The following is a 22,456-nucleotide window of genomic DNA, read 5'->3' on the forward strand; positions in this document are numbered from 1 at the left end:
ATACTGTCTTGATTCTCACTGTATAGAACAAAACATAAGCAAGGTAAATGTGAGTCTTATTGATAAATAACACAACAGTTACAGTGAATACTTATGGAACATCTCGAATGGGTAATAAAATTTTAAACTGTCAAGTCTACTAATTTGTTCACACACAGACATCTTAAAATAAGTTGCAATCCATGGGGCAAAGTTTAAGGAAATGTTAAAAATAATACAATAAATACATTTTAACCTAATATTTTTAAATTAATATAATTTAAAATTGCTTCAAAAATTAAGTCTAACTACCTTTAACCTCAATGATAGGGCAAATGCTGCAAATTCAGAGTTAGCAATGAAGGAGTATTTTCAATTTGATTTGTCTATTCAGTTCACGCCTGACCCAAAATAACTATCTAAGGTGATGGCTGATGATGCAAATATACATAGCAATTATATGGCATCAAGGAACACATGTCACCCTGACTTCTTGAGATAAGAGAATTTTGAAATATTTAAATGAGTAATTTTTAATATTTCCAATATTAAAACCCCCTCCGTATAAGAGGGTTAAGATTTAATGAGTAATTTTTGAAAATTTCTATAACATTTGAGATGAAAACAAAATAACAGAAATGTAATTTCCCAAGGAAAAAACCTATCACAGTTAACCATGTCCATGAAATAATGAGTTAAAGCATATGTGTATAAAATAGTATGGCTACACTGCATAGTTGCTACATTCAGGAATCAGATTATATCCCAATTATTTTGTGTCCTGGTGCTTTACCTATTGTATACACATAATAATGTAAGGTGTGTGTGTGTGTGTGTGTGTTACAAATTGCCTTCAATACAAAAAGAAGATGGCTATGATTATATTTCAAGCAGATAGCATTTAAATCCCTTGAGGAAGTAGGTAGTCTCTAATTAATTAATAAATGATAGATGAGGAAGCTGTTTCAACCCTAATACAAAGCAATTATTACTCTGAGGTAAATACAGAAGATAATATCTATATTATAAACCATTCAAACTACATTGACAAAGGACAGGCCATACCTAAGTGTGTTACTAGAATGTGTGATTTGGTAAGATCTGGAATATTAAAATGCCTTAAAATAGAGTTGTAGTATATGAGATCCCTTTTACATATTTCATAGGATTTACATGGCAGACCAATAAATATTTACCACTTATCCAATTGTTAAAAATAATAAATTGAGATAGGTGTGGAGACTATCTCAGTCCAGGGGTAAAACAACTGTAATGACTGTTCTCCCCTGGAATGCAATAGAGATTCCTATCCTCACGAATGAAAAAAAGTTAACTCAGTACAACAATTCTCAGAACAACCAAAGGAACATTCATTTCTCTTTTAAAAGTCACAAAGAAAAGCAGTCATCAATCAATATCAGACTTTCAAATTAAGTTTTTATAAACTAGATCTTAAAGTAAGTAAAATTCAAACATGTGAAAGGAACCCCATGATGACTCCTCACCTGGACCCCAAACAAACAAACCAACAAAAAAAACCAGACCTGCTCTCCACGGATACTACATGAAAGTGGTGAAAAAAGGATGAATATACCAACTCATACTTTTACCAGCAGAAATATGAAAAAGAATGATATAACCATTAAGAATGCCAATAGTCCATGCAACAGATCTGACAGGTTCCAAAAAAGTGAGAAATAAAGATGATGTGAAATGCTGAAAAGCCAGTGATTGATGAATTATAGATCCATTTACTTGCATGAACCCGTACGCAGCACTTTGCACAGGAAATAAGAAGACTTGTTCCATCCTCTTCAAGGAAGGCATTGGGTGGAGAATATTCTATATTTTCTTCACTATAAATAAAACACATCTCTGGTATGAGGGGCTTAGTCTTTCCCTCCGACGTAACGACTTCATCTAATTTTGTCTCCCATCTAGCATCATTTTCTTCATTGCTGCTATCTGGCTGAAAAACATAATGTTTCCACATGAGTGAAAAACATGGAAAAGAGCTCATCATTCTAGTCACTCAAATCCACTAACTCCTGTTTCAGACACTAACTTCTAACTTTTGTTCTTCCTGTTGTTCTCCTTGACCAAACTACTAGTTTTTTTTAAATCAATATTCCACCTCAGACTCCCACCCAAATGTTAATCTGCAGGAAAAGGACAATATTCTATATGTCTGTTCATATAAGAAAGCAACTGGCTACTAAAACTGTGTCTTTCCAAAATTAGTTCCTGGAAAGCATCAATTCTTTTGCTTCTTCATATGCACTAGAGTTAACAGATCTGTTTTCATTTACTGAAGAATCATACCTTGCTACACTTGAAGGAGTGTACAAAGACCCCAGTTTTAATCTGTGCAGCAGTATTAAGAGAGGCTTTAAGAATTTTTGCCTCATCACTTGCAGTATTTGAAAGCAAGTGAGAGAGAACTGGCACATGTCACTAAATAAGAAAGGATAATGTATCAAACAAAATTATCACCTCACACCAAAAGATTTTAAAAAGTTTAGTATTTACTTGAAAGTATAAGTAATGAATTACCTTACAGATTTTATATTACTTTGTTTTATACTGTATTATTTTATATTAAATCTCCACAAATCTTACTATTTTAGTTTGAATTTTTTAATTATTGAGAAATATACAGATTATAATATAGAAATAAGAATCAATAAGTAGTTAAAACCCAGAAATTGAATGACTAAAGGAAGAGAAAAATAATGTTTGTCACTCACCAGTGCCACATTAAAAAACATGAAGGGAATAAATTATTTCCTCTGTTACAAAGGTCTGAAAATGTGAGATATCACACATTTTCTTGCTCTGAAATGTCTGAACAGAACAGTTTATCTTTATAAGGAACTCTAAGACAGACGTAATCTTGAATAAAATATTTGTTTCTATAAATAAAAATATAACCCAAAACACAATGTTCATGTCAATATACTTCATAATATATTGTACCTTAAAATGAACCACATAGTTCCACCCTGACGAGATTCCTAAAAATATTTCAACTGTTTGAGTGCTGAGGACTGTGACCCTCCATTAGCTGAGGTGCTATCAGTATAATATATATAGAATGACGCTGAAAACAACATCACGCACAGCCAGCTGATGAGGGTGAACTGGAAAATTTAGTTCGTAGTGAGTCTTGGCTGTGTCTTTTGCATGTTACACATGGGAAGGTGAAAAGAGACACTTAAAATTTGGACCTAGGGCTGACATTTCTATTATTTGAGAATGACGTTTTCAAACAAAAAAAAAAACAGATTAAGTTCTCTCTTTGAAAGCTTCTACTATTTGTAAGCTTTAAGTTCTGTGTTTCTTAGTAAAAGAGATAGAAAAGTTGAAAGTAACCCACCCATGAAATAAAATAAGATACTCAAAAAAGATTTGGGAGACCAAAGTGGAAGGATTGCTTGAGGCCAGGAGCTCAAGACTAGCCTAGGCAACATAGTAAGACCCAGTCGCTACAAAAATTAAAAAATAAATTTAAAAAATTAGGCAGGTATGGTGGCTCACACCTATAGTCGTAGCTATTGTGGAAGCTGAGGCAGAGGGATCGCCTGAGCCACAGTACAAGCCTGCACGGAGTCATGATTGTGCCACTGCACTTCAGCCTGGGCAACAGAGCATGACCCTATCTCAAAAGAAAAAGATAAAGTACTTTCAGAAAAGTGTCTCTCAAGGATGATGTAGAAACTGTTTGTGGTTCTAAGAAAGCCATCAGCTACCTAAGGACGTCTTCCTTCTTATGTGCAAAGGAAGCCCACAACAATTTACAGTGATCTTGTGGTATGTGGTCACATGGAAGGCAGAGCAGTGAAGGGAACTATGACAGCAGGCTCCTTTACCTTGTGGTACGGCATGAGCAGAGTGCAGATGGCACAGTGTGGCTTCATCCTGGCCACTGTTGCATTATACTCTTGCTCAGCTGCGAAGTTAGGGGACTTCGTCTGCCAAAGGTGGATGAGAGGTTTCGCCCAAGACTCTGTTTCTTCCACTTCCTCCTCAATGGACAGAACCTCAGGCAATTCTTAAGGGAGAAGGCAGGAAAATACCATGAGCATGGGAACCAGGGAAAACAATCACCCTGAGTACAAAAGAAATAAACATTCCACAGAATCTGTGATATTAAGGCCGGAAACCAAACCTACTTTGTCTTTCAAATACATCCTGAGAGAGCCAGGATAAGGGAAGTTGCCTTATAATCCTCCTCAAGCCTCAAAGACTAGATCAGATCCCACGGCCAGACAACCACCCTCATTTTGTGACCCTCCCTATCCCTACCAGAAATAATTACACTGTTCCCTCCTTCCCACATTACTTCTTCCGTGTCTCTACTGCTACGGTAAAAGCTCCAATACTAAAACAGGTTTATGTGTATGAGATTATCTTCTAGTTATCAGAGGAATTCACAGTCCAGAAACTACTTTGCCAGTATTTTTACTTTCTTCATCTAACATAGTACATGGCTCAATAAAAGTTTAACTGAACTTCATTGAATTAAATTCTGGGTTCAAGAATTTATTACAATTAACATTTACAGAGCAGCTATAAAGTGCCAAGCAATATACTGGCATTACATGGATATAAAAGAAAATCCCTAGTCAGATCTTCTCATAAAATACCCCTAGAGAGTCAAGTCTTTAAAATGTATATTTCTTTTTCTTTCTTTTTTTCTTTTTTAAGATGGAGTTTTTGCTCTTCATGCCTAGGCTGGAGTACAATGGTGCAATCTCAGCTCACTGCAACCACCGCCTCCAGGGTTCAAGCCATTGTACTGCCTCAGCCTTCTGAGTAGTTAGGATTACAGCCACCCACCACCATGCCTAGCGAATTTTTTTTGTATTTTTAGTAGTGGAGTTTCACCATGTTGGCCAGGCTGGTCTAGAACTCCTGACCTCAGGTGATCCACCCACCTCAGCCTCCCAAAGTGCTGGAATTACAGGCATGAGCCACTGAGCCTGGCCTAAAATGTATATTTCTTTACTCCACAAGAACAGCACTTTATAAAATCTTACAGAGCACCAGAAAAATACAGAAAGACAAACATGTTAGAAAAATACTCTTCAATGCCTATAGCAGAGGGCAGTACATCAGAGCAAGTGGCCAGAATAAAAGCTGCACCCAGTGTCTAGGGCTGTGACACATTCTAAATATCTGCATAAGTAGCTTTCAAAGTCTGATAAATAAATACTGTAGAGCAATGTGCTTAACTACAAATCACTGGTGAGTAAGTGTGTTCCAGCCCTTCCCATGTTGACTTACCTGTTTTAGAAAAAGTTAAATTAGATTTGCACTGATGGCAAAATGGGAAGGACTGAATGAGGCTGAAAATAACTCAAAATATATCAAATGCCAACTGTAGCACAAAGGGTGGCATTATTATCATAATAATCACGTTATCATGGTTGTTGTTGTTATTTTTACAATGGAAAACACTTGGTATTCACCCATGGGTAGAGTATTTGAAAACAAAAGATAAGAGTCTTTGCCTATATTTGCAATGAAGTAATCTGACTCTAAATGTAAACTGTTTCTCCCAGCACTTGGCCTCACCATAATAGCAAAAGGAGATGGCTAAAAAATTATTATAGCATAGGATATACTACAGCTAATTTTATGCATTTATGATTTAATACTGCACCTTTATATTTGGTTACATCCACGTTTGTGTGCATATGTTGTGACAAATTTTAACTTTTTATAATAGATTTATGTTTATAGTAGTAAATGATAAAAGTCTTGTATCTGCATATATTTTATGCATTCATGACATATCTTTTTCTTAATTTTTTAAATATTTCTAGGCTACATGATTCATTTGTGAGTTTTTTCAAATTGTTCCGAGTCTATGAGAAATGTTCTAATGTATTTATTGAAAAAAAATTGCATGTAAGTAGAGTCAAACAATTCAAACCAATGATGTTCAAGGAGTCAAATGGAATTGAAAGATAACCACAGTTCTCAAAATATGATCTGTGAACTCCAGGGGATACACAACCCTGTTGCATGGCATCTATATAGTCAAAACTACTTTCATAATAGCACCCGTGATTTGACTATTACCCATTTGAGATTTGTAACGGTGATACGAAAGTAGTAGAGAGTAAAATTGTTGGTGTCTCAGCATGAATCAAGGCAGTGGCACCAAAGGAATCATTATATTGACTACCTCATACTTACAGAGGTAACAAAAAGGCAGTTTCTCTTAATAACGCCTTTGATGGGGGGAAAAAAGCATCAATTTTATTAAATCTGTGAAAAAAAAGAATGTATGCATAAAGTATTTCTGTACACACTGAAGTTCAAGAGTGTTCTTTAAAAAAGCACTTGTGCAATTAATTGAATTGCGGGTTGAATTACCTGCCATTTTCATGGAACACCACTTTTTCCATGAAAAAAATTATTAGCAGACAAATTACAGTCATTCAGACTTGGGTGGCTGGCAGGAATTTGAAGCCCTCTGTGGAACTTTTCAGTTCAGTTATTGTGTTCTTTACCTCCAGAATATGTTTGGTTCTCTTTTATGGCTTCTATCTCTTTGCTGAAATTCTCAACTTGTTTGTGCATTGTCTTCCTGATTTCATTTAGTTGTCTATCTGTATTCACTTGCAGCTCATTGAGCTTCTTTAAGATTATTATTTTGAATTACTTTTAGGCAGTTTGTAAATCTATATTTCTTTATTGTTGGTTACTGAGGTTTTATTTTGTTCCCTCAGTGGTGTCATGTTTCCCTGATTATTCATGATTCTTGTGACCATGAGTTGGTATCCATGCATTTGAAGAACTAGTGACTTATTCCAGCCTTTGTAGACTGGCTTTGGCTTGGACAATCCTTCACCAGTCAGTCCATCCAAATTTTCTAGGCAGGCCATCTGGCATGGTCCAAGGGTAGGCTTGCTCCTGGAATCCTCCAGCCTTGTGTCTGCGTCAGTATGTGAGCTGGCCTGGTACCAGGGTTCATGGGGTTGGATCTGGAGCCTAAGTCCACCATGTAAGAACTGAAGCTTGGGTCTACGGAGTTAGGCCAGGATCTTGGGTTCATGGGGGCCAGCTTGGCACCAACATTCCACTGGTGTGGTCCTGTCAACTGCATCCACAGGGATGTTCCTGGATGTTTGGTCTGTGGGAGTTGGCCCAATGCCAGGGTCTTCTATGGTAGACCTGTACCCAGGGTTCACTAGGGCAGGCATGAAACCCAGGTCCACAAGTGCTGGTCTACATCCTAGACCAGGGGACCAGCTTGGAGCCTGGGTCTGTGGGGGCTGTCTTGGCTCTGGAGTGAGCCTGGAGTCTGGGACTGCAAATGCTGGCTACTGTTGAGGCAGACTTGGAGGCTGGCTCCGTGGGTGCTGGTCTGGAGTCTAAGGATGTGGGTACTGACCTGACACTTGAGCTAGTCTTGAGGCTGAGAGATGGCCTGACACTAGAGCAATCCTGGAGGCTCAGTCTGCAGGTACCAGCCAGGAATCCAGGGCAGTGGGACTGTGTGGTGCTGGGTTTCACTGCAACGGACCTTAGATTGGGATCTGAGGCAAAATCTGTTTCTCACATCACTCTCCTTCCCACACAGGTATCCCTATCCCTCTCCTCACTGTACCGCCTGGGATTAGGGGAGTGATAATACAGGTAATGCAAAACTGTCCTTCCTATCTCTTCAATGCATCTTTTTTCATGTCTGTGCTATACTCAGGTGCCATCATCTCTCATCTGGTTCCTGTATCTCTTTTGAAGGCATTTTTGAGCATTGATAGTTGTTAAATCGATGTTTCTGCCAGGGGACAAGCGCTGTGAAGTCCTATTCCACTGTCTTGCTGATGTTTCTAATTATTTTTTATGGTTTGGGAAAATCATTATTTTTTATGAAAATAAATGTAACTGTTTATGTAAATGTTGTTTTTATTGCTATTTTTAAATGAATTAATATAATTTAAATTTTCCCTGGTGTGATTTCCAGTAAGTAAATATCAATAAAATGAACCCACAAAAAAGGAAATAAAAGAATCTTCTTTCAGGTCCTCAGAAGAGATAAGAACATAAGGCTTCCTGAGACCAAAAAGACTGAGAACCACTGCCATACACATGTGTACATTTTTCTAAAAGTGTTAGTATCAAAGAGTCACTGCTAAACAATACAGGTCTTAAAAACATCTGATGTAGGCTTCGCTCTTAAAGCCAAGCAGTAACTTCATAATCAGCTTGCCTTAATCAACTTGAAATACTTAAGCAAAAAGAAAACAAGAGTCAACACAGCAAAAAGGCCTCCTTTTCTCCCTAGGTTCTTTCAAGAATGTCTGCAAGGTTTGCCAGAAATTGAAGAAAACAAAGATTTTATGCCAAGAGCACTTCATTTTTTTCTTCCTCAGTCAGTGAGCCTCTTACTTCATGGTGGAAACCCGTACTCCTAGACTAAGATTTTTACAAAAAACATTGTCATTCCTTGTAGCAAGTAACATGCAGTCAAGAAAACCATGAGCCTAAATACAAAGCAGTTCCTCAAATCTATGTAAGCCTTTCTAACTTTACAGAAGCCCAGTATACCAGGCACCAAGGTATGTGGAACTTTGTCCTAAATAAGGAAACATAAGCAGTGGCTAAAAGGGCCATCCTATGTAAGAGGGCTAGCCCCTAAACAAACACTACTGTGAGGTGGAAATGGGGAAACTAGATACTAACTTGGATAAACGTACTGAAGAAACGTGTTGAAAATATTGCCACCTTGGCAACAATACCTTCAATAGCTGTTTTCAAATTTTTTAATCGCCATGTCAATAAAAATAAAAATTTATTTTATAAATTGTTTCATTTTATAAACGAACTTGCCTATAGATGAAACTCCTGGATCATATATACACAATAGACTGAAATTTTTTTTATAGTAGTATTAAAAGTATTCATTCTCACTTAGACCCAGGAAACCAATCATCGCCTCTTACTCTGAATATTTCTGGCAGAATTAAAAACTCGAGGACAAAGGTAGTAGAAATAGCTATGCAAGCAGGGCCTAAGAATAGTCCTCAAAAAGAAATATGAGTTAAAACAAAAATATCTGATTTATATGTGTGCCGGCTGGGTATTAAGAAACTGACCACAACTTCTGCTTCTACAATTACCTATAGGTAAAATCACAGTAATTAGCCATTCACAGCCTGCTTACAACCCTCCCTTCTCAGCCTTTCCAAGGTGTCTTAAATGCATCTCCAAAGCTATTCTCCCTGCTTGCCATTCAAATCACACCACCCACTCCTCAGGACCATAAACAATTCTGTTTTTCAAACACCTCAAAGGGATAGCTAGATTTCTGTCTTGTCATTGATCATTAAATAGACAATCAGTATCACCTCTGATGCTCAAGCAACGATTCCCCAACAGTCAGAGAGGTCTGCCTGGAAGAGACTCAATCCCACAGGACATGTTATGAGAAGGGGAGGCCCCATTAATTTGAAGCACAGGAAATCCTAAAACCTTTCTGGTTCTAATAAGAAAGTCAGGCTTGCTGAAATTCACTTTGAGTATCTTAAGACATTCAGAGAAAAGTTTTCTTTTCTACTTTTTCCAAAAAGTTTTCCAAAAGTTTTCTACTTATACTAATTTGCAGTATTCCTGCAGATTAATAAAACTTCCCAAGGTGAGGGTCACACTGAGATGTTGTTAGCAACGGTGTAAACATACAGTGTTTATTTTAATGATCATTTTTCATTGCTTTTTATACACATTAATTTGTATCACTTTTCATACAAAAGTGTAAACGACTTTTACATAAAGTAAAAAGTCACACTAGAAAATATATATTTGAAAACATTAGTCCAAGTGACACCAAATTATTCTAAGATAAGCATGGCTTTAAGTGTAGAGCTCTGCTCTAACCTATCAGAATAAATTAAAATAATGTTTCATCCATGCAGTCTATACAGTCTTGGTTGGGTGATGATTCTAAACCTATTTCTCAATCTGTAAAATGAGTACAAGATTAGTTAAATGTCAGGGTTTTCCAACAAGTTATATGAGATAGCCATAAAGCTGCTATTTGCTGGTATGCACAACCTAGTACTTCAGTACATGATGATCCTTCCCCTCTAGGCCTCCAACATAATCTCTGCAAAGGTCTGTGGGGGTTCAGTCAGGCTGGTGGGAAAAATTTTAGTTATAATAGCCACAAACCCTCTTGGAAGCCTTGAGAGTTTGCAAAATTTCGGTAATAAATCTGGCTGAAGGCAGCCTAGTCCCCTTACCTTTAGTTAAATAAATTAGAGTAGAAACAAAGGAATGTGGGGCGTTTATCTAACTCACTTGTTTACTCATGTGGTCTTCTTTTTTTTTTTTTGAGACAGAGTTTCACTTTTGTTGCCCAGGCTGGAGTGCAATGGCTTGATCTCGACTCACTGAAACCTCCGCCTCCTGGGTTCAAGCGATTCTCCTGCCTCAGCCTCCCGAGTAGCTGGGATTACAGGCATGCACCACCACGCCCGGCTAACTTTGTATTTTTAGTAGAGATGGGGTTTCACCATGTTGGCCAGGCTGGTCTTGAACTCCTGACCTCAGATGATCTGCCCACCTCAGCCTCCCAAAGTGCTGGGATTACAGGTGTGAGCCACTGCACCCAGCCTACTCATGCGGTCTTAATGCTAACCTTTGTTCTACTATGGGTGCTTAATTGCTTTCTACTCAGGAAGCCCACAATGTCAACTACCTTCTAGTGGTGTTGACTCAAGCCTTTGTCAATTAATCTTTACTGAATAAATGTGAGTCTCGCTGGCTGGTCGGGGCCATGGCTGTGACTAACTAGCCCGGACACTCAGTAGAACTGGCAAAGCAGACTATCTGTGTGTCAGTGTACTTTATTCATCAGTCATTGGGTCAGGGTCTGCAGGACAGAACCCCGCAGCAGCCATCCAGAAAATTTCTGAAAATGTATGCTGTAAATGTATGCTTAAACACTGTAATGTGTTTAAGATGACAACACAGATTAGAACAGAGCCAATCTAGACAGACGCCAATTATCTCCTATATATAAGTATTTCCATAAAAAGGTTTAGCCTTGTAGGGAAAATAAAAGCCTTTATTCTCCCATTCACTCAAAAACATCATTGAATATAATTGATGGTAATAAAGAAATTAATGTCCTTTACAAAAGTATCTAAAAGAATCTTTTTTAAAATATGCAAATAAATTATGGCATAGCTATATAATGCATACATTAGAAGAAATGCTTTTGAGGATTAATGAAATATACAGTATGAATATATATTACACAACATATTAGTTGAATATAATATTATAATCAATAAAAAATGGGAGCACAAAACCATGTATAGGGAACATTGCCAATTCTATTTAAAAGGTTAAATGTCTGGAATAAAGAGGCTTTTTAAGTTTTCATAGTTATAAAAATATGTCATATTAAAAGTTTTTTAAAAACTGCTGTCAAAATAATATTAGGTGAGAACTATGAACTGGGGGAAACCTTGCCTTAAGAACAGATTTTTGCCAGATTCATTCACTCACTCAGGACAGTATCTTTGAACAAATTTTGTTACATGTAAGTGACGTCCCTAAGGAAAATTATTCAGGCCATTTGTGAAAGGGCTGCTGCCAGGACTTGTGGATGGAACTCGGCAAATGAGAAAAGCTATCAACTCCACTACAGTATAATTTCCCTTTGCCAGTCATCACACTCATTCTGCTGCTTGGGGTGATGCTCCAGTGAGGTGTTTTGGCTGGTACAGCACCATTCTCTACTATGAAGAGCACAGCAACATCTGTTACGTTTCAGGTACTTGAGCAAAATCTCAGTCCTGGGAGGCATTTATATATGGTTTCAAACATCCTGCAGGGAATGGGGGGTGTAGTGGGGTGGGATAAGTGCAGAAGTGAGATACTCAAAAAGGCAAAGCTTCAAACTTGGGAACTTTATAATTTCTGTACTGAATAATGTATGAAACTATATTTAAGTGATTTTTTTTTGAAATGCTGACCTTCAAACGTTTATAAAGCTGTGTTCAAAAGTACAAAAGAGAAAAAAATTACAGGACTTTAGGTATGATTTTACTAAGAAGTGATGACATTGAGAAAAAATCAAATTCTGCATTATAGTTCCCCCAAAATGCTAATGTAATAATGGATAGCAGAGAATTCTACAGTTTAAAGTCTAAAGCACTTAAGAAATTAAATGGATGTATATAGTTTTGTTCTTTATGTATCACCTCTCAATAACACTGATACAAAAGTATTTCAGAAGGATACATTCCAAATGACTCTATATACACTTTAAATAAGAAACATTCCAAAGGACACAACTTCAAAATTCCTATTACCAAAAAAAAAAAAAAAAAAAACACCCATGATAATTATGCTACCTCTGAGGAGATGGATTTCACCAGGAACTATGGCATTACCAGCGTGGCTTAAGTTTTTTACAGAACATTAGCTCATATTTTATGTATATTTTATAACACGCATGAACAAAAACAAGGAATGCTGGGAAGTTTATCTACACTATTAACAAAGGTATCTGGCTATAATCAGACGTTTATATGTGTCCATTTCAACTTCTTTTACCAGTATTCTAGCTATTTTGGGAGGTTGTTAGTGTTGAAAGAGTAGGCTGGGCACAGTGGCTCACGCCTGTAATCCTGGCACTTTGGGAGGGAGAGGCAGATGGATCACTTAAGGTCAGGAGTTCGAGACCAGCCTGACAAACATGGTGAAATCCAGTCTCTATCAAAAATACAATACAAACATTAGCCGAGAATGGTGGCAGGCACCTGCAGTCCCAGTTACTCGGGAGGCTGAGACAGGAGAATCACTTGAACCTGGGAGATAGAGGCTGCAGTGAGCCGAGATCGTGCCACCGCACTCCAGCCTGGCAGACATAGCAATAGTCCATCTAAAACACAAGAGTGTAGAGTGTAAACTTTGGAACTGAACAGACAGTATTTAAAGCCTGTTATCTACCACTTACTAGCTTTGTGATCTAGGGCAAGTGAATTCATGTCTATGAGCTTCGATTGCCTTACCAGTAAAAATGATGCTAGCATCATCTAAAATAATTATAAGTCATGGTTACTAGTAATGTATACAACAAATAGGAGGAAACCAGCTCAGTCAATTCTCACATCATGGTAGGAATGAGAAGAAGAAAACTCCTAAAGAAAGCTGGCATATCCTTGGGAAACTTAGCTGTCAACATGGCACCAGAAGGAACATATTCTGAGCATCAAATCAAAGATAGGTGAAAAAGGAGAAAGAGCCACATGATCTGAAGAGAAATAATAGTATTAACACATTTTAAAATTGCTAACAGAGTAAAAGTCTCATGTTCTCACCACGAAATGTTATGTATTTAAGGTGACACATAAGTCAACTAACTTATTCCACATTGTACTAATAAAACGTAACACCATTTTGTACCCCATAAATTTATACAATTATAAATTGTCAATTTACAATTAAAAAACAAAGATAGGTACTAAGCATATGAAATTCACCATATGCTAGGTAATATAAAAGATTCTGGAAATAAGAAATTAAAAGCAACAGCCCTTTCCCTTTATGGAGTTCAAAACTACCCATGGGAGGCAAGTGTGGTGGCTCATGCCTGTAATCCCAGCATTTTGGGAGGCCAAGGCAGGAGGATCATTTGAGGCCAGGAGTTCGAGACCAGCCTGGCCAACATGGAGAAACCCTGTCTCTACTAAAAATAGAAAAACTAGCCGGGTGTGGTGGTACATGCCTGTAGTCCTAGATACTCGGGAGGCTAAGGCAGGAGAATCACTTGAACCCAGGAGGCGGATGCTGCAGTGAGCCAAGATTGTGCCACTGCACACCAGTGTGGGCAACAGAGTAAGACTCTGTCTCAAACAAACAAACAAAAACCACTCATGGGAAAAACCTCCAGATTCATAAGCTATTTCATTAACAGCATATACAATACAAAGTCAAAAAATGGCAAAACAAGATCTCCAAGCAAGAAACTATTAACACTAGCATGATGTAATCTACATGAAAAAGAAGCTCCCCATATCAAAAAAAAAAAAAAAAAATGTCAGCTTTGGTCATCTATGTAAATGACAGCAGGAATCATAGATATTCTGACCCAACAACTAATAGGAGTTATCACGTGGCAGATCACACAAAACAGCTGCTAAGGAGAGAACTTCAAGTAGGGTAGCCATCACACCAACTAAGGAAGATAAAGACATGGACTATTCAGGGGAGCATACAGAAATAAGGAGAGAACAAGGCTATACATCTTCTTCCTCTCATTTCCCTTCAAAATACGTTACATGGTCCTGTCAGCTCTAACTCATGAAAGATTCAATCTTCTCCTGGGGGTCCCCAAGAAGATTCTTAACCCAGATCCATGGTTCACTCACTTGAAGGCATTATCAAGTTTACTGCTCAAGAAAAGACTTTATCAACAACTATGGAAATATTTATGTTAACACTCAAACACATATACATATCATAGCCAATCATTTCTCCTTAAGTTTCTAGTTTTTAAAGCACAACAAAAATCTCTGTAAAACAAAACAAAGAACATAAACACTAAAACAATGGAATATCAATCCAGAATTTATAGGTTCACTTGACAGGTATAAAAATATACTCATCTCACCATTTCTCTGAAGCCTGGGAACCTAACACCTCCAAAAGTGAAAAGGACTAAAACAACTCTATGAAAATTAAAATGCTGATAAAGAGAGCCACCTACTAACCATTCACTAGCTGGAAGTCTTGGACATGTTACTTAACCTCCATGACCAATGTGCACAAATGCCAACCTGTAGAATGTTGCCAGCCAGGACTAAGTTTTCATTGGCCAGTGGCAAAACAAAGAATATGAAGACATAAAGTCACCACAATATTAAAATTTAAAATATACATAAACTTTCCATGCTGATTCTACATCTTCAGAGCTAATTTTACAACCAAAGAAAAGGTGAAAATAACAATGAAAAAAAGTGTACCAAAATATGTGCTAATTCGGTGGTCTATAAGGCTAAGACATTCTGTCTCCAAGAAAAAGAAACTGCGTTCAGGTTGAAAAAAATGTAACACACTTGAGTTGTATGAAATTGCAGTTTTCATAGAGTAAAAAAAATTTCAAATATTGACAATTTCATATATATTATAACCTAATACAATCATTATTTTTCTAAAGAATTGAATGCACCATGAAACTGTGCTATCAAAATCTGTTCCTGGGTAGTTTTCTACAAGACTTTAAGAGTAACAAGGTTATGGTTGAATTTATTTGTAAGTTAATTTTAAAAAAATAACAAGGCATACATGAACTCAAAAGAATCAAACTCTTTCTTATCATCTTACAATCTCCATGCTTTTAGCACATTCAGAAACCTGATCATAAGATTTCATGCTAATCATTGTTTTGAAAAGTTTCAAAATTGAACGTAAGAAATACAGAAAGCAACAGCATCACATAAATTATAAAGCCAGCATTTTTGTCTCTAATTTAATCAAAACCTGACCAAGCCACTAGCATAATAAAAGTGAGGTGGTTTTGATTTTTTTATTCACCATACTACAGTAAAAATCAATGCCACTGGGACTTCCAGTGGAATTTACTGACAGAAATAAGGCTAAACTGAGAACACCAAATTATTATTACAAACCTTAAGCACTAAAATATCCATTTTATCTGAATGCCAACAACATCTAATGTTTTGTGTCCACATAACGCAGGAAAACACTGGCTGTGACCTATCAACAAACATTCCAAGCCAATCTACTTAGTAATCTGCTGAATTTGCTGTTTTATTGCTTAAACAGACAGAACTATAAATGTGCTTATTGCGAAAGCATAGTAATACCTCAAGCTAAAAAGAATTGATGGAACAAAGAGATCATTATGTAAAAATTAATAACATCTGGAGCATGACATGCAGCAGCCATCAAACAGCATTTATTTTTCAAAACTGGCAGGGAAAAGAACTTTTTACGGAGGGGAAAGACTTTCAATGGGAGATGTACCTATTCGCTAAGCCAAGTCGCAGCCTGCCTACCCTAAAGCAGACAGTCATGTACCCAGTAGCATCTGGAAAACAAAAGATTGTTTTTAATATTTAAAATAACATTTATATTTAATACTTTTAAAAAAAATTGTAATTTCTGAATCAAAAAGACATCATCATTATATTTGGTCAACATATTCACTTAATAAATCCTTAAAATAAGAGACACAAAATTAAGACTGGCAAATCTACATCAATACAGTTAAAACAGAGAGTAACAGCTTGCCAGGAGCAGGAGGGCATAATTTTCCCCAAACACCTATCTACAAAAGGTAAAAGGCAACAGCCAATTCTAAATTCTAACTCTTTGATTTCTAGTTCTATTTCTAAATTCCACTTCTAAGTAATGTCCTTTTGTTTGAGGGACAATTGCAAAGTGTCTAAGAGCCAGCTTGTGTAGTAAAAGTACCAGCAGGACAATGACTACAAGACACGGGGTGAAGTACTCAGAAAATACCACGGGAAATCCCAGGCAATGACAGAAAAAAAAAAACCTAGAATGAAGTGCAATCAGTGGGCAGTTCTAGTCCTGGGAAAACACACATAGGACCACTTTAGTATTCAATTGTTATAAACAATGTTTTGTTGTTGTTGTTGTTTGTTTGTTGGTTGGTTTGTTTTTTGGAACCAGAGTCCTGCTCTGTTGCCCAGGCTGGAGTGCAATAGCATGATCTCAGCTCACTGAAGCCTCCACCTCCCAGGTTCCAGCGATTCTCTTGCCTCAGCCTCCCAAGTAGCTGGGATTACAGGTGTGTGCCACCACACTCAGCTAATTTTTGTAATTTTAGTAGAGACAGGGTTTTGCGATGTTAGCCAGGCTGGTCTCGAACTCCTGACCTCAGGTGATCCGCCTGCCTCGGCCTCCCAAAGTGCTGGGATTACAGGCATGAGCCACCAAACCCAGCCTATAAACAATTGTTCTAATAAAAGAAATGTGAACCAGAGAAAACCATTTAAGGAAGTAATCAAATTTAGTCAAACGGGACTTCCTGAGATTTCACTTACTTAAAAGTGAATAAATGTATACATTTTATTCTTCAAAACAACAGAAAACCTGGGTTAGATGGGTTAAATGATGGTTAAACACCAAGAAAGATCTCCAATTCCACCTCTTCTGTCTCTATATTTAAATATTCAATCCATTACTGAATAAAATATTATATATATACAGACTTCCCAAGAAATAAATTACTGTAACATTGCCTGAAATACACTCTTAATCTAATCCTCAAGGCATGCAGACATTACAGAGATAGGGATCAGGATGTAAGCTGTCTTTAATTTCAAAAAGATGCTTAACAGCTCATTACAGTAGTGCACTTGCTGAACTGATGACTGATGAAAAGTTACCTGGAAAATTCAGATTAGAGAAAATCAGACCCAAAACCAGGGCTTTAATCTGAATATTGCCAATATCCAAACTTGTATTAACAGATGAGGCTGCCTCTGCACTTGACTAAACACAGTACACTTGGTTATCTGCATCTTTCCAACTTTCTGTGTTAATTATTCTAGAAAACATAAAATTATAGTTGAAGAGTTATAAGTAAAACTTTAGATTAATGGCAATCAGCTCTTTGGAAAAGCAGCCTTCAACCTGTCACCACATGCTATTTCAGGGGATTCAAAATGCCCAAAATCCATATATGAACTTACAGGTTAGGAACACTTATCATTCATGACCAAGCCTCACATTTTACACAGGAGGAAAGAGGCCAGAGAGAGGGCTTACCCAAAGTCAAAAAACATATAAAGCACAAAGTCAAGACTCCAGAATCTATTGACTGTTAGTCAACCAGACTTTTATTCAGTGGGTGTTCAAAGATTTTGCAGCTGCTTGTGCCAGATGCCCCAGAGGCATGAATCGCCAGCCTAAGTTTCATTTTAAATTTCTCACTTAGAAGAAGAGGTATAAACTTGACCACATGGGTAGGAATTCTTAGAATAACTTTCTCTTCTATCATATTGCCCTTCACCATCCAAGCCTAAGTTTCAGGCAAGCAAGCTCTCTTGTTTTTGTTTGTTTCTTGATTTTGTTTTCCACTTTTTCTGTTTCTCAAGTGTGCACTTAAGTAAAGGTGTAGGCTTTTAAGACTCCAGCTCTGCATGTCTGAGGGGTCCTTTAGTGTCCTAGTTCTGATCGCTCTGCACCCATTCTGGTCCTGGAAAATTTCTCCTCAACGGCCACAACTTGGCTCTCCCTTACCAATCAGCTGTCACTTTCTCCCCCTCCTTACAACAGCAACAACAAACAGTCATTATGTGCCAAACACTTTTTTAACCCTCAAAACAATTCCTCCATGTGGCAGGTGCTGCTACCATCACTACTTTGTAAACGCAGGCACCGAGGCATCACACAGTAGAGTGCTGGAGCCGACTGACCCTGATTTGTAGGCATGGAGAGATATCCTTTGTGCTATTTTTGCCTCTCTATGCAAGTAAAAAAGTTGTTTATTCTATATTATCCATTATTTCGAGTTGTTTTATACCTAGGGTATTATCAGATAACCCACTCCATCATACTGACACTCTGTAAAAAACACTTGTTTGGCCAAATATAAAAGAAATGTTTGTCACAGAAAATATGAAAAATTATCAGCATAAAAAATAAAACTAAAATCACCTAATAACAGTCTTGCAATTTTCTTATAAATTTCCAGTTAACTTTCACAGACTCCAACAAAACTTCACTGTCAACACAAGTATGTTAGCTATACTCACCACTAGCACATGGTGGGAATCGCTGAGCAGAGGAGTGTCACTGTGTCAGCAAATGCCATGTTCACGAAGTCCTCTGTACACTAGCACGGCTTGTCCTTAGTTTACAATTGCATTAGAAACATCATTAACCTCATCTCTTAACCAAGGGGATTGGACGCACAATAAGCACAAAAGCAGTGAGCAGACTAGAAGTAACAGTAGGAAAAGCTGGAAATTTTTTATTGAAAACAATTTTTCCATTTTTAATTGAAAACAATGTAGTAAAATAAGAAATGTTGGGAAACAAATGCACACATGTGCAGGATGAAAGCTTCAAAGAACAAACAATGCACCATGAGGCCAGAAGAAGGGGGACGGGGGTGTGATAAAGCACATGTTCAGATACTGATGTCAATGCAGGATGATTATTAGCCCAATGTCACTTCAAGGGAAGTTCTGGAGTTGGCGTCAGCACGATTAAAGTGCTGCTGATAAGAATGCTAGTGAGAAGAAGCTTGCCATGGCTTAAAACATTTGTGAGTGTGAATGACATCAAAATGGGCAGCAAGGCAACAAATAGAGATACCAAAGTGGGTGAGGGATGAGAAATTAATTACCTCATGGGTACAATGTACACTATTCAGGTGATGCTTAAAGTCCAGACTTCACCACTATGCAGTATATCCATGTAATAAATCTGGACTTGTACCCCCTAAATATATTTTTAAAACTTAAAACCTGCAGGGCTGGGCGTGGTGGCTCACGCCTGTAATCCCAGCACTTTGAGAGGCCGAGCTGGGCAGATCACGAGGTCAGATCGAGACCATCCTGGCTAACACAGTGAAACCCCGTCTCTACCAAAAATACAAAAAATTAGCCGGGAGTGGTGGCAGGCGCCTGTAGTCCAGCTACTTGGGAGGCTGAGGCAGGAGAATGGTGTGAACCCAGGAGGCAGAGCTTGCAGTGAGCTGAGGCTGCGCCACTGCACTCCAGTCTGGGCGACAGTACGAGACGCCATCTCAAAAAAAAAAAAATTTTAAACCTGCAAAGGTGTAAGTACTTTCTGAAACCATAAAAAGATAATTACTTGCCTCAAAATATTTCCAACGTAAACAAACCTAGCTGAACTGTATTTTACCACTTAACCTTATATTGGAGGCATTATCCCAAGAGTGAGTGCTAAACATGATACTTTGAAAACATTCTATATAGCTGCATAATGTTTCAGTGAATTGCTACACCATGACCATGCTTCCCTTGAACAATTCCCTTTTATGAGACATTTACCTTATTCAAGGTAGGCTTTCATCTCCATGGCAACTATTCTCCGTGTGGAAATATCACATTGTGTGTGTGTGTCTGTGTGTCTGTGTGTGTGTCCATACAGGTGTATGTACACACATTTATGTTTCAAACAATGGTTTTATAAAGCAACAGAAATACAAACTGCAAAGATCAGGAAATTTAAGTTCACTAGTGACTTCTCCTGAACTGACTTAGTCTTGATCTTTATTCTTTTCTTCCTCATACGACACTCCTTTCTCAGCAATCCAAAAAAAAAAAAATCCTAGGAAAAAACCCATTCTCTAATTAATGTGCTGAAGACAACAGTATGCATCATTCCTTTGTTGTGGGTGGGAAAAAAAAACCACTCTCAGGACCACCATAGCCTGTACAACCACCATAGCCTAAACAAGCTAGTCCTTAAGAAGGAGTCACTTACTGACCCAACATGATGTCACAGCTCCAAAAGCCCTCAAACTCCAAGGCATCAGCCGCATCTACAATGGGTCAGCTGCATTTTAACTTTGAGGTAATTCTAGAAGTTGGCACAGTGGTAGAGAGATTTTCAATTCTGTCAAGATACAAAACTGAAAGAGCTGACATATTAAATATATAATTTATCACATTTCTACAGGTGATTAAAACAACATGTTTTTCTATACACATATATAGGGAGACTATTTCCTGGACAGGGATTTACATTTTTCTTTTAATATGACAGTATGTAACACGTTGAGATACTTAAATTTTTAATGGCTGATTTCAAGGATTACTGATTGCCTTATCCAGGGCATTCCCGCTCTTGAATCCATAAGTGATTTAAGCTACCATGATTGCAGGGAAATGTTCACTACCAAAAGCACGATAGGGGAAGCAAAGGAGAGGAATGAGAGTGGGGAGACAGATACATGGACAGACAAATAACAAACCACAGTGTAAGGTGATCAGTGGTGCAAGAGAACCAAGCACATATGGAGTCTATGGGCGGTAGAGGTGGAAGAGGAGAGGTGAGTGGTGACAAAGGATTGAAACATTCCAAGAAGGAAGAGAGTGCCACACATAATGTAACAGCCTGGGCAAATACATGGAAGAAAAGCAGCAGGGGGAGGGTAAGGAGAAGTTGTCTAAATCAGGGGTCCCCAACTCCCAGGCCATAGACCAGTACCAGTCCATGGCCTGTTAGTAAACAGGCCGCACAGCAAGGAGTGAGCAGAGGCCTAAGCTCCACTTCCTGTCAGATCAGCAGTGGCATTATACTCTCATAGGAACACAAATCCTATTGTGAACCATGCATGTAAGGGATCTAGGTTGCACACTACCTATGATAATCTAATGCCTGATGATCCGAGGTGGAACAGCTTTATCCCAAAACCATCCCCACCCCTATACCCCTGCCCCTATCCATGGAAAAACTGTCTTCTACAAAACCAGTGCCTGGTGCTAAAAAGGTAGGGGAATGATGGTCTAAACAGAAAGGAAGACTCATGTAGCAAAGTTAAGGGAAATGAAGCTAGAGACAGAAGGTAGCATTGAATGACAACTGGTTTCAAAGCCACACAAAGAAATTGAGCATTTAACCTGTACTGAAGCATTTTACAATTCCAGGAAACATGAGAGCTTCTGAGCAGGCATCCTCACCAACCAAAAACAAAGAAAGAAAGAAATACTGCCACAGATTTCTAAGCTGGCCGCCCTTCAGTGGGTTCATCACGTCTAGTACGTTCCATGGCCAGAGACAGAGCGTTGCCCTCTCCCCTAAGTGCATGGGTGCACCAGAGCATGCATAGTTCACCCATGCACTTCATACACATCCTCCTTCCCTATGGACAGTGAACTCAGGAAAGAGCAGGAATATGCCAATAATATCAACAAATGGCAACAGAAGAATACGTACATATCCTGGATGCTTCGAGAATAAAACAACCCAAACAGCTTTGCTTATCAGTCTAGGTTTCAACACAACATTTGTATAATTTTTAAACAACTGGGCAATAAAAAGAATTTTAATTGAAGTTTCAGTCACCTTATCCAGCTGCCTAACCTTAGAAAAACACGCAACTGAAAAATATTTCAGTTAAAAGAAAAAAAGAGGCAGTTTAGTATTTTCATTTAAATTATAAAATACAAACATGTAGTATATATTTAACATTATTTTTCACCAAAAAAGAATAAGTTAGATGCTAATTTTTATGTAAAGATACATTGTAATCATTATTCTTTTATTACATAGCCCCCTCTTCTCCACCACCACCAACTTTCGTGTTTTGCTGTTCAACACGGAAAATCTTTTCCCGGAAAATAATAGGCTAGGAGTCACGAAGTCCTTCCTGATCCTCTAATTACAGGATGTGCCACCAGTCAGAATGATCTATGGTGTTTCAGGTTATTTGAGTATCAAAGAGCCACTGCACTGTCCTAAAGAGAACAGCAACATACAA

General features: G+C 37.8%; 1 protein-coding gene across 8 annotated transcripts in view; it reads right to left on the reverse strand.

Moving 5' to 3' along the window:
- KDM4C (lysine demethylase 4C) overlaps positions 1–22,456 on the reverse strand; it is a 420,634-nt gene that overhangs the window by 159,132 nt on the left and 239,046 nt on the right. For all 8 annotated transcript variants that reach the window (XM_063696408.1, XM_055350581.2, XM_031014365.3 and 5 more), the window contains 2 exons: positions 3,849–4,030; positions 1,735–1,948 (listed from right to left, as the gene is read on the reverse strand). In XM_063696408.1, coding sequence (XP_063552478.1) covers positions 1,735–1,948; positions 3,849–4,030 — 396 coding nt within the window. The remainder of the gene's footprint in view (positions 1–1,734; positions 1,949–3,848; positions 4,031–22,456) is intronic.

This window comes from Gorilla gorilla, chromosome 13 (assembly GCF_029281585.2).
Source record: "Gorilla gorilla gorilla isolate KB3781 chromosome 13, NHGRI_mGorGor1-v2.1_pri, whole genome shotgun sequence".
Taxonomy (NCBI): domain Eukaryota; kingdom Metazoa; phylum Chordata; class Mammalia; order Primates; family Hominidae; genus Gorilla; species Gorilla gorilla.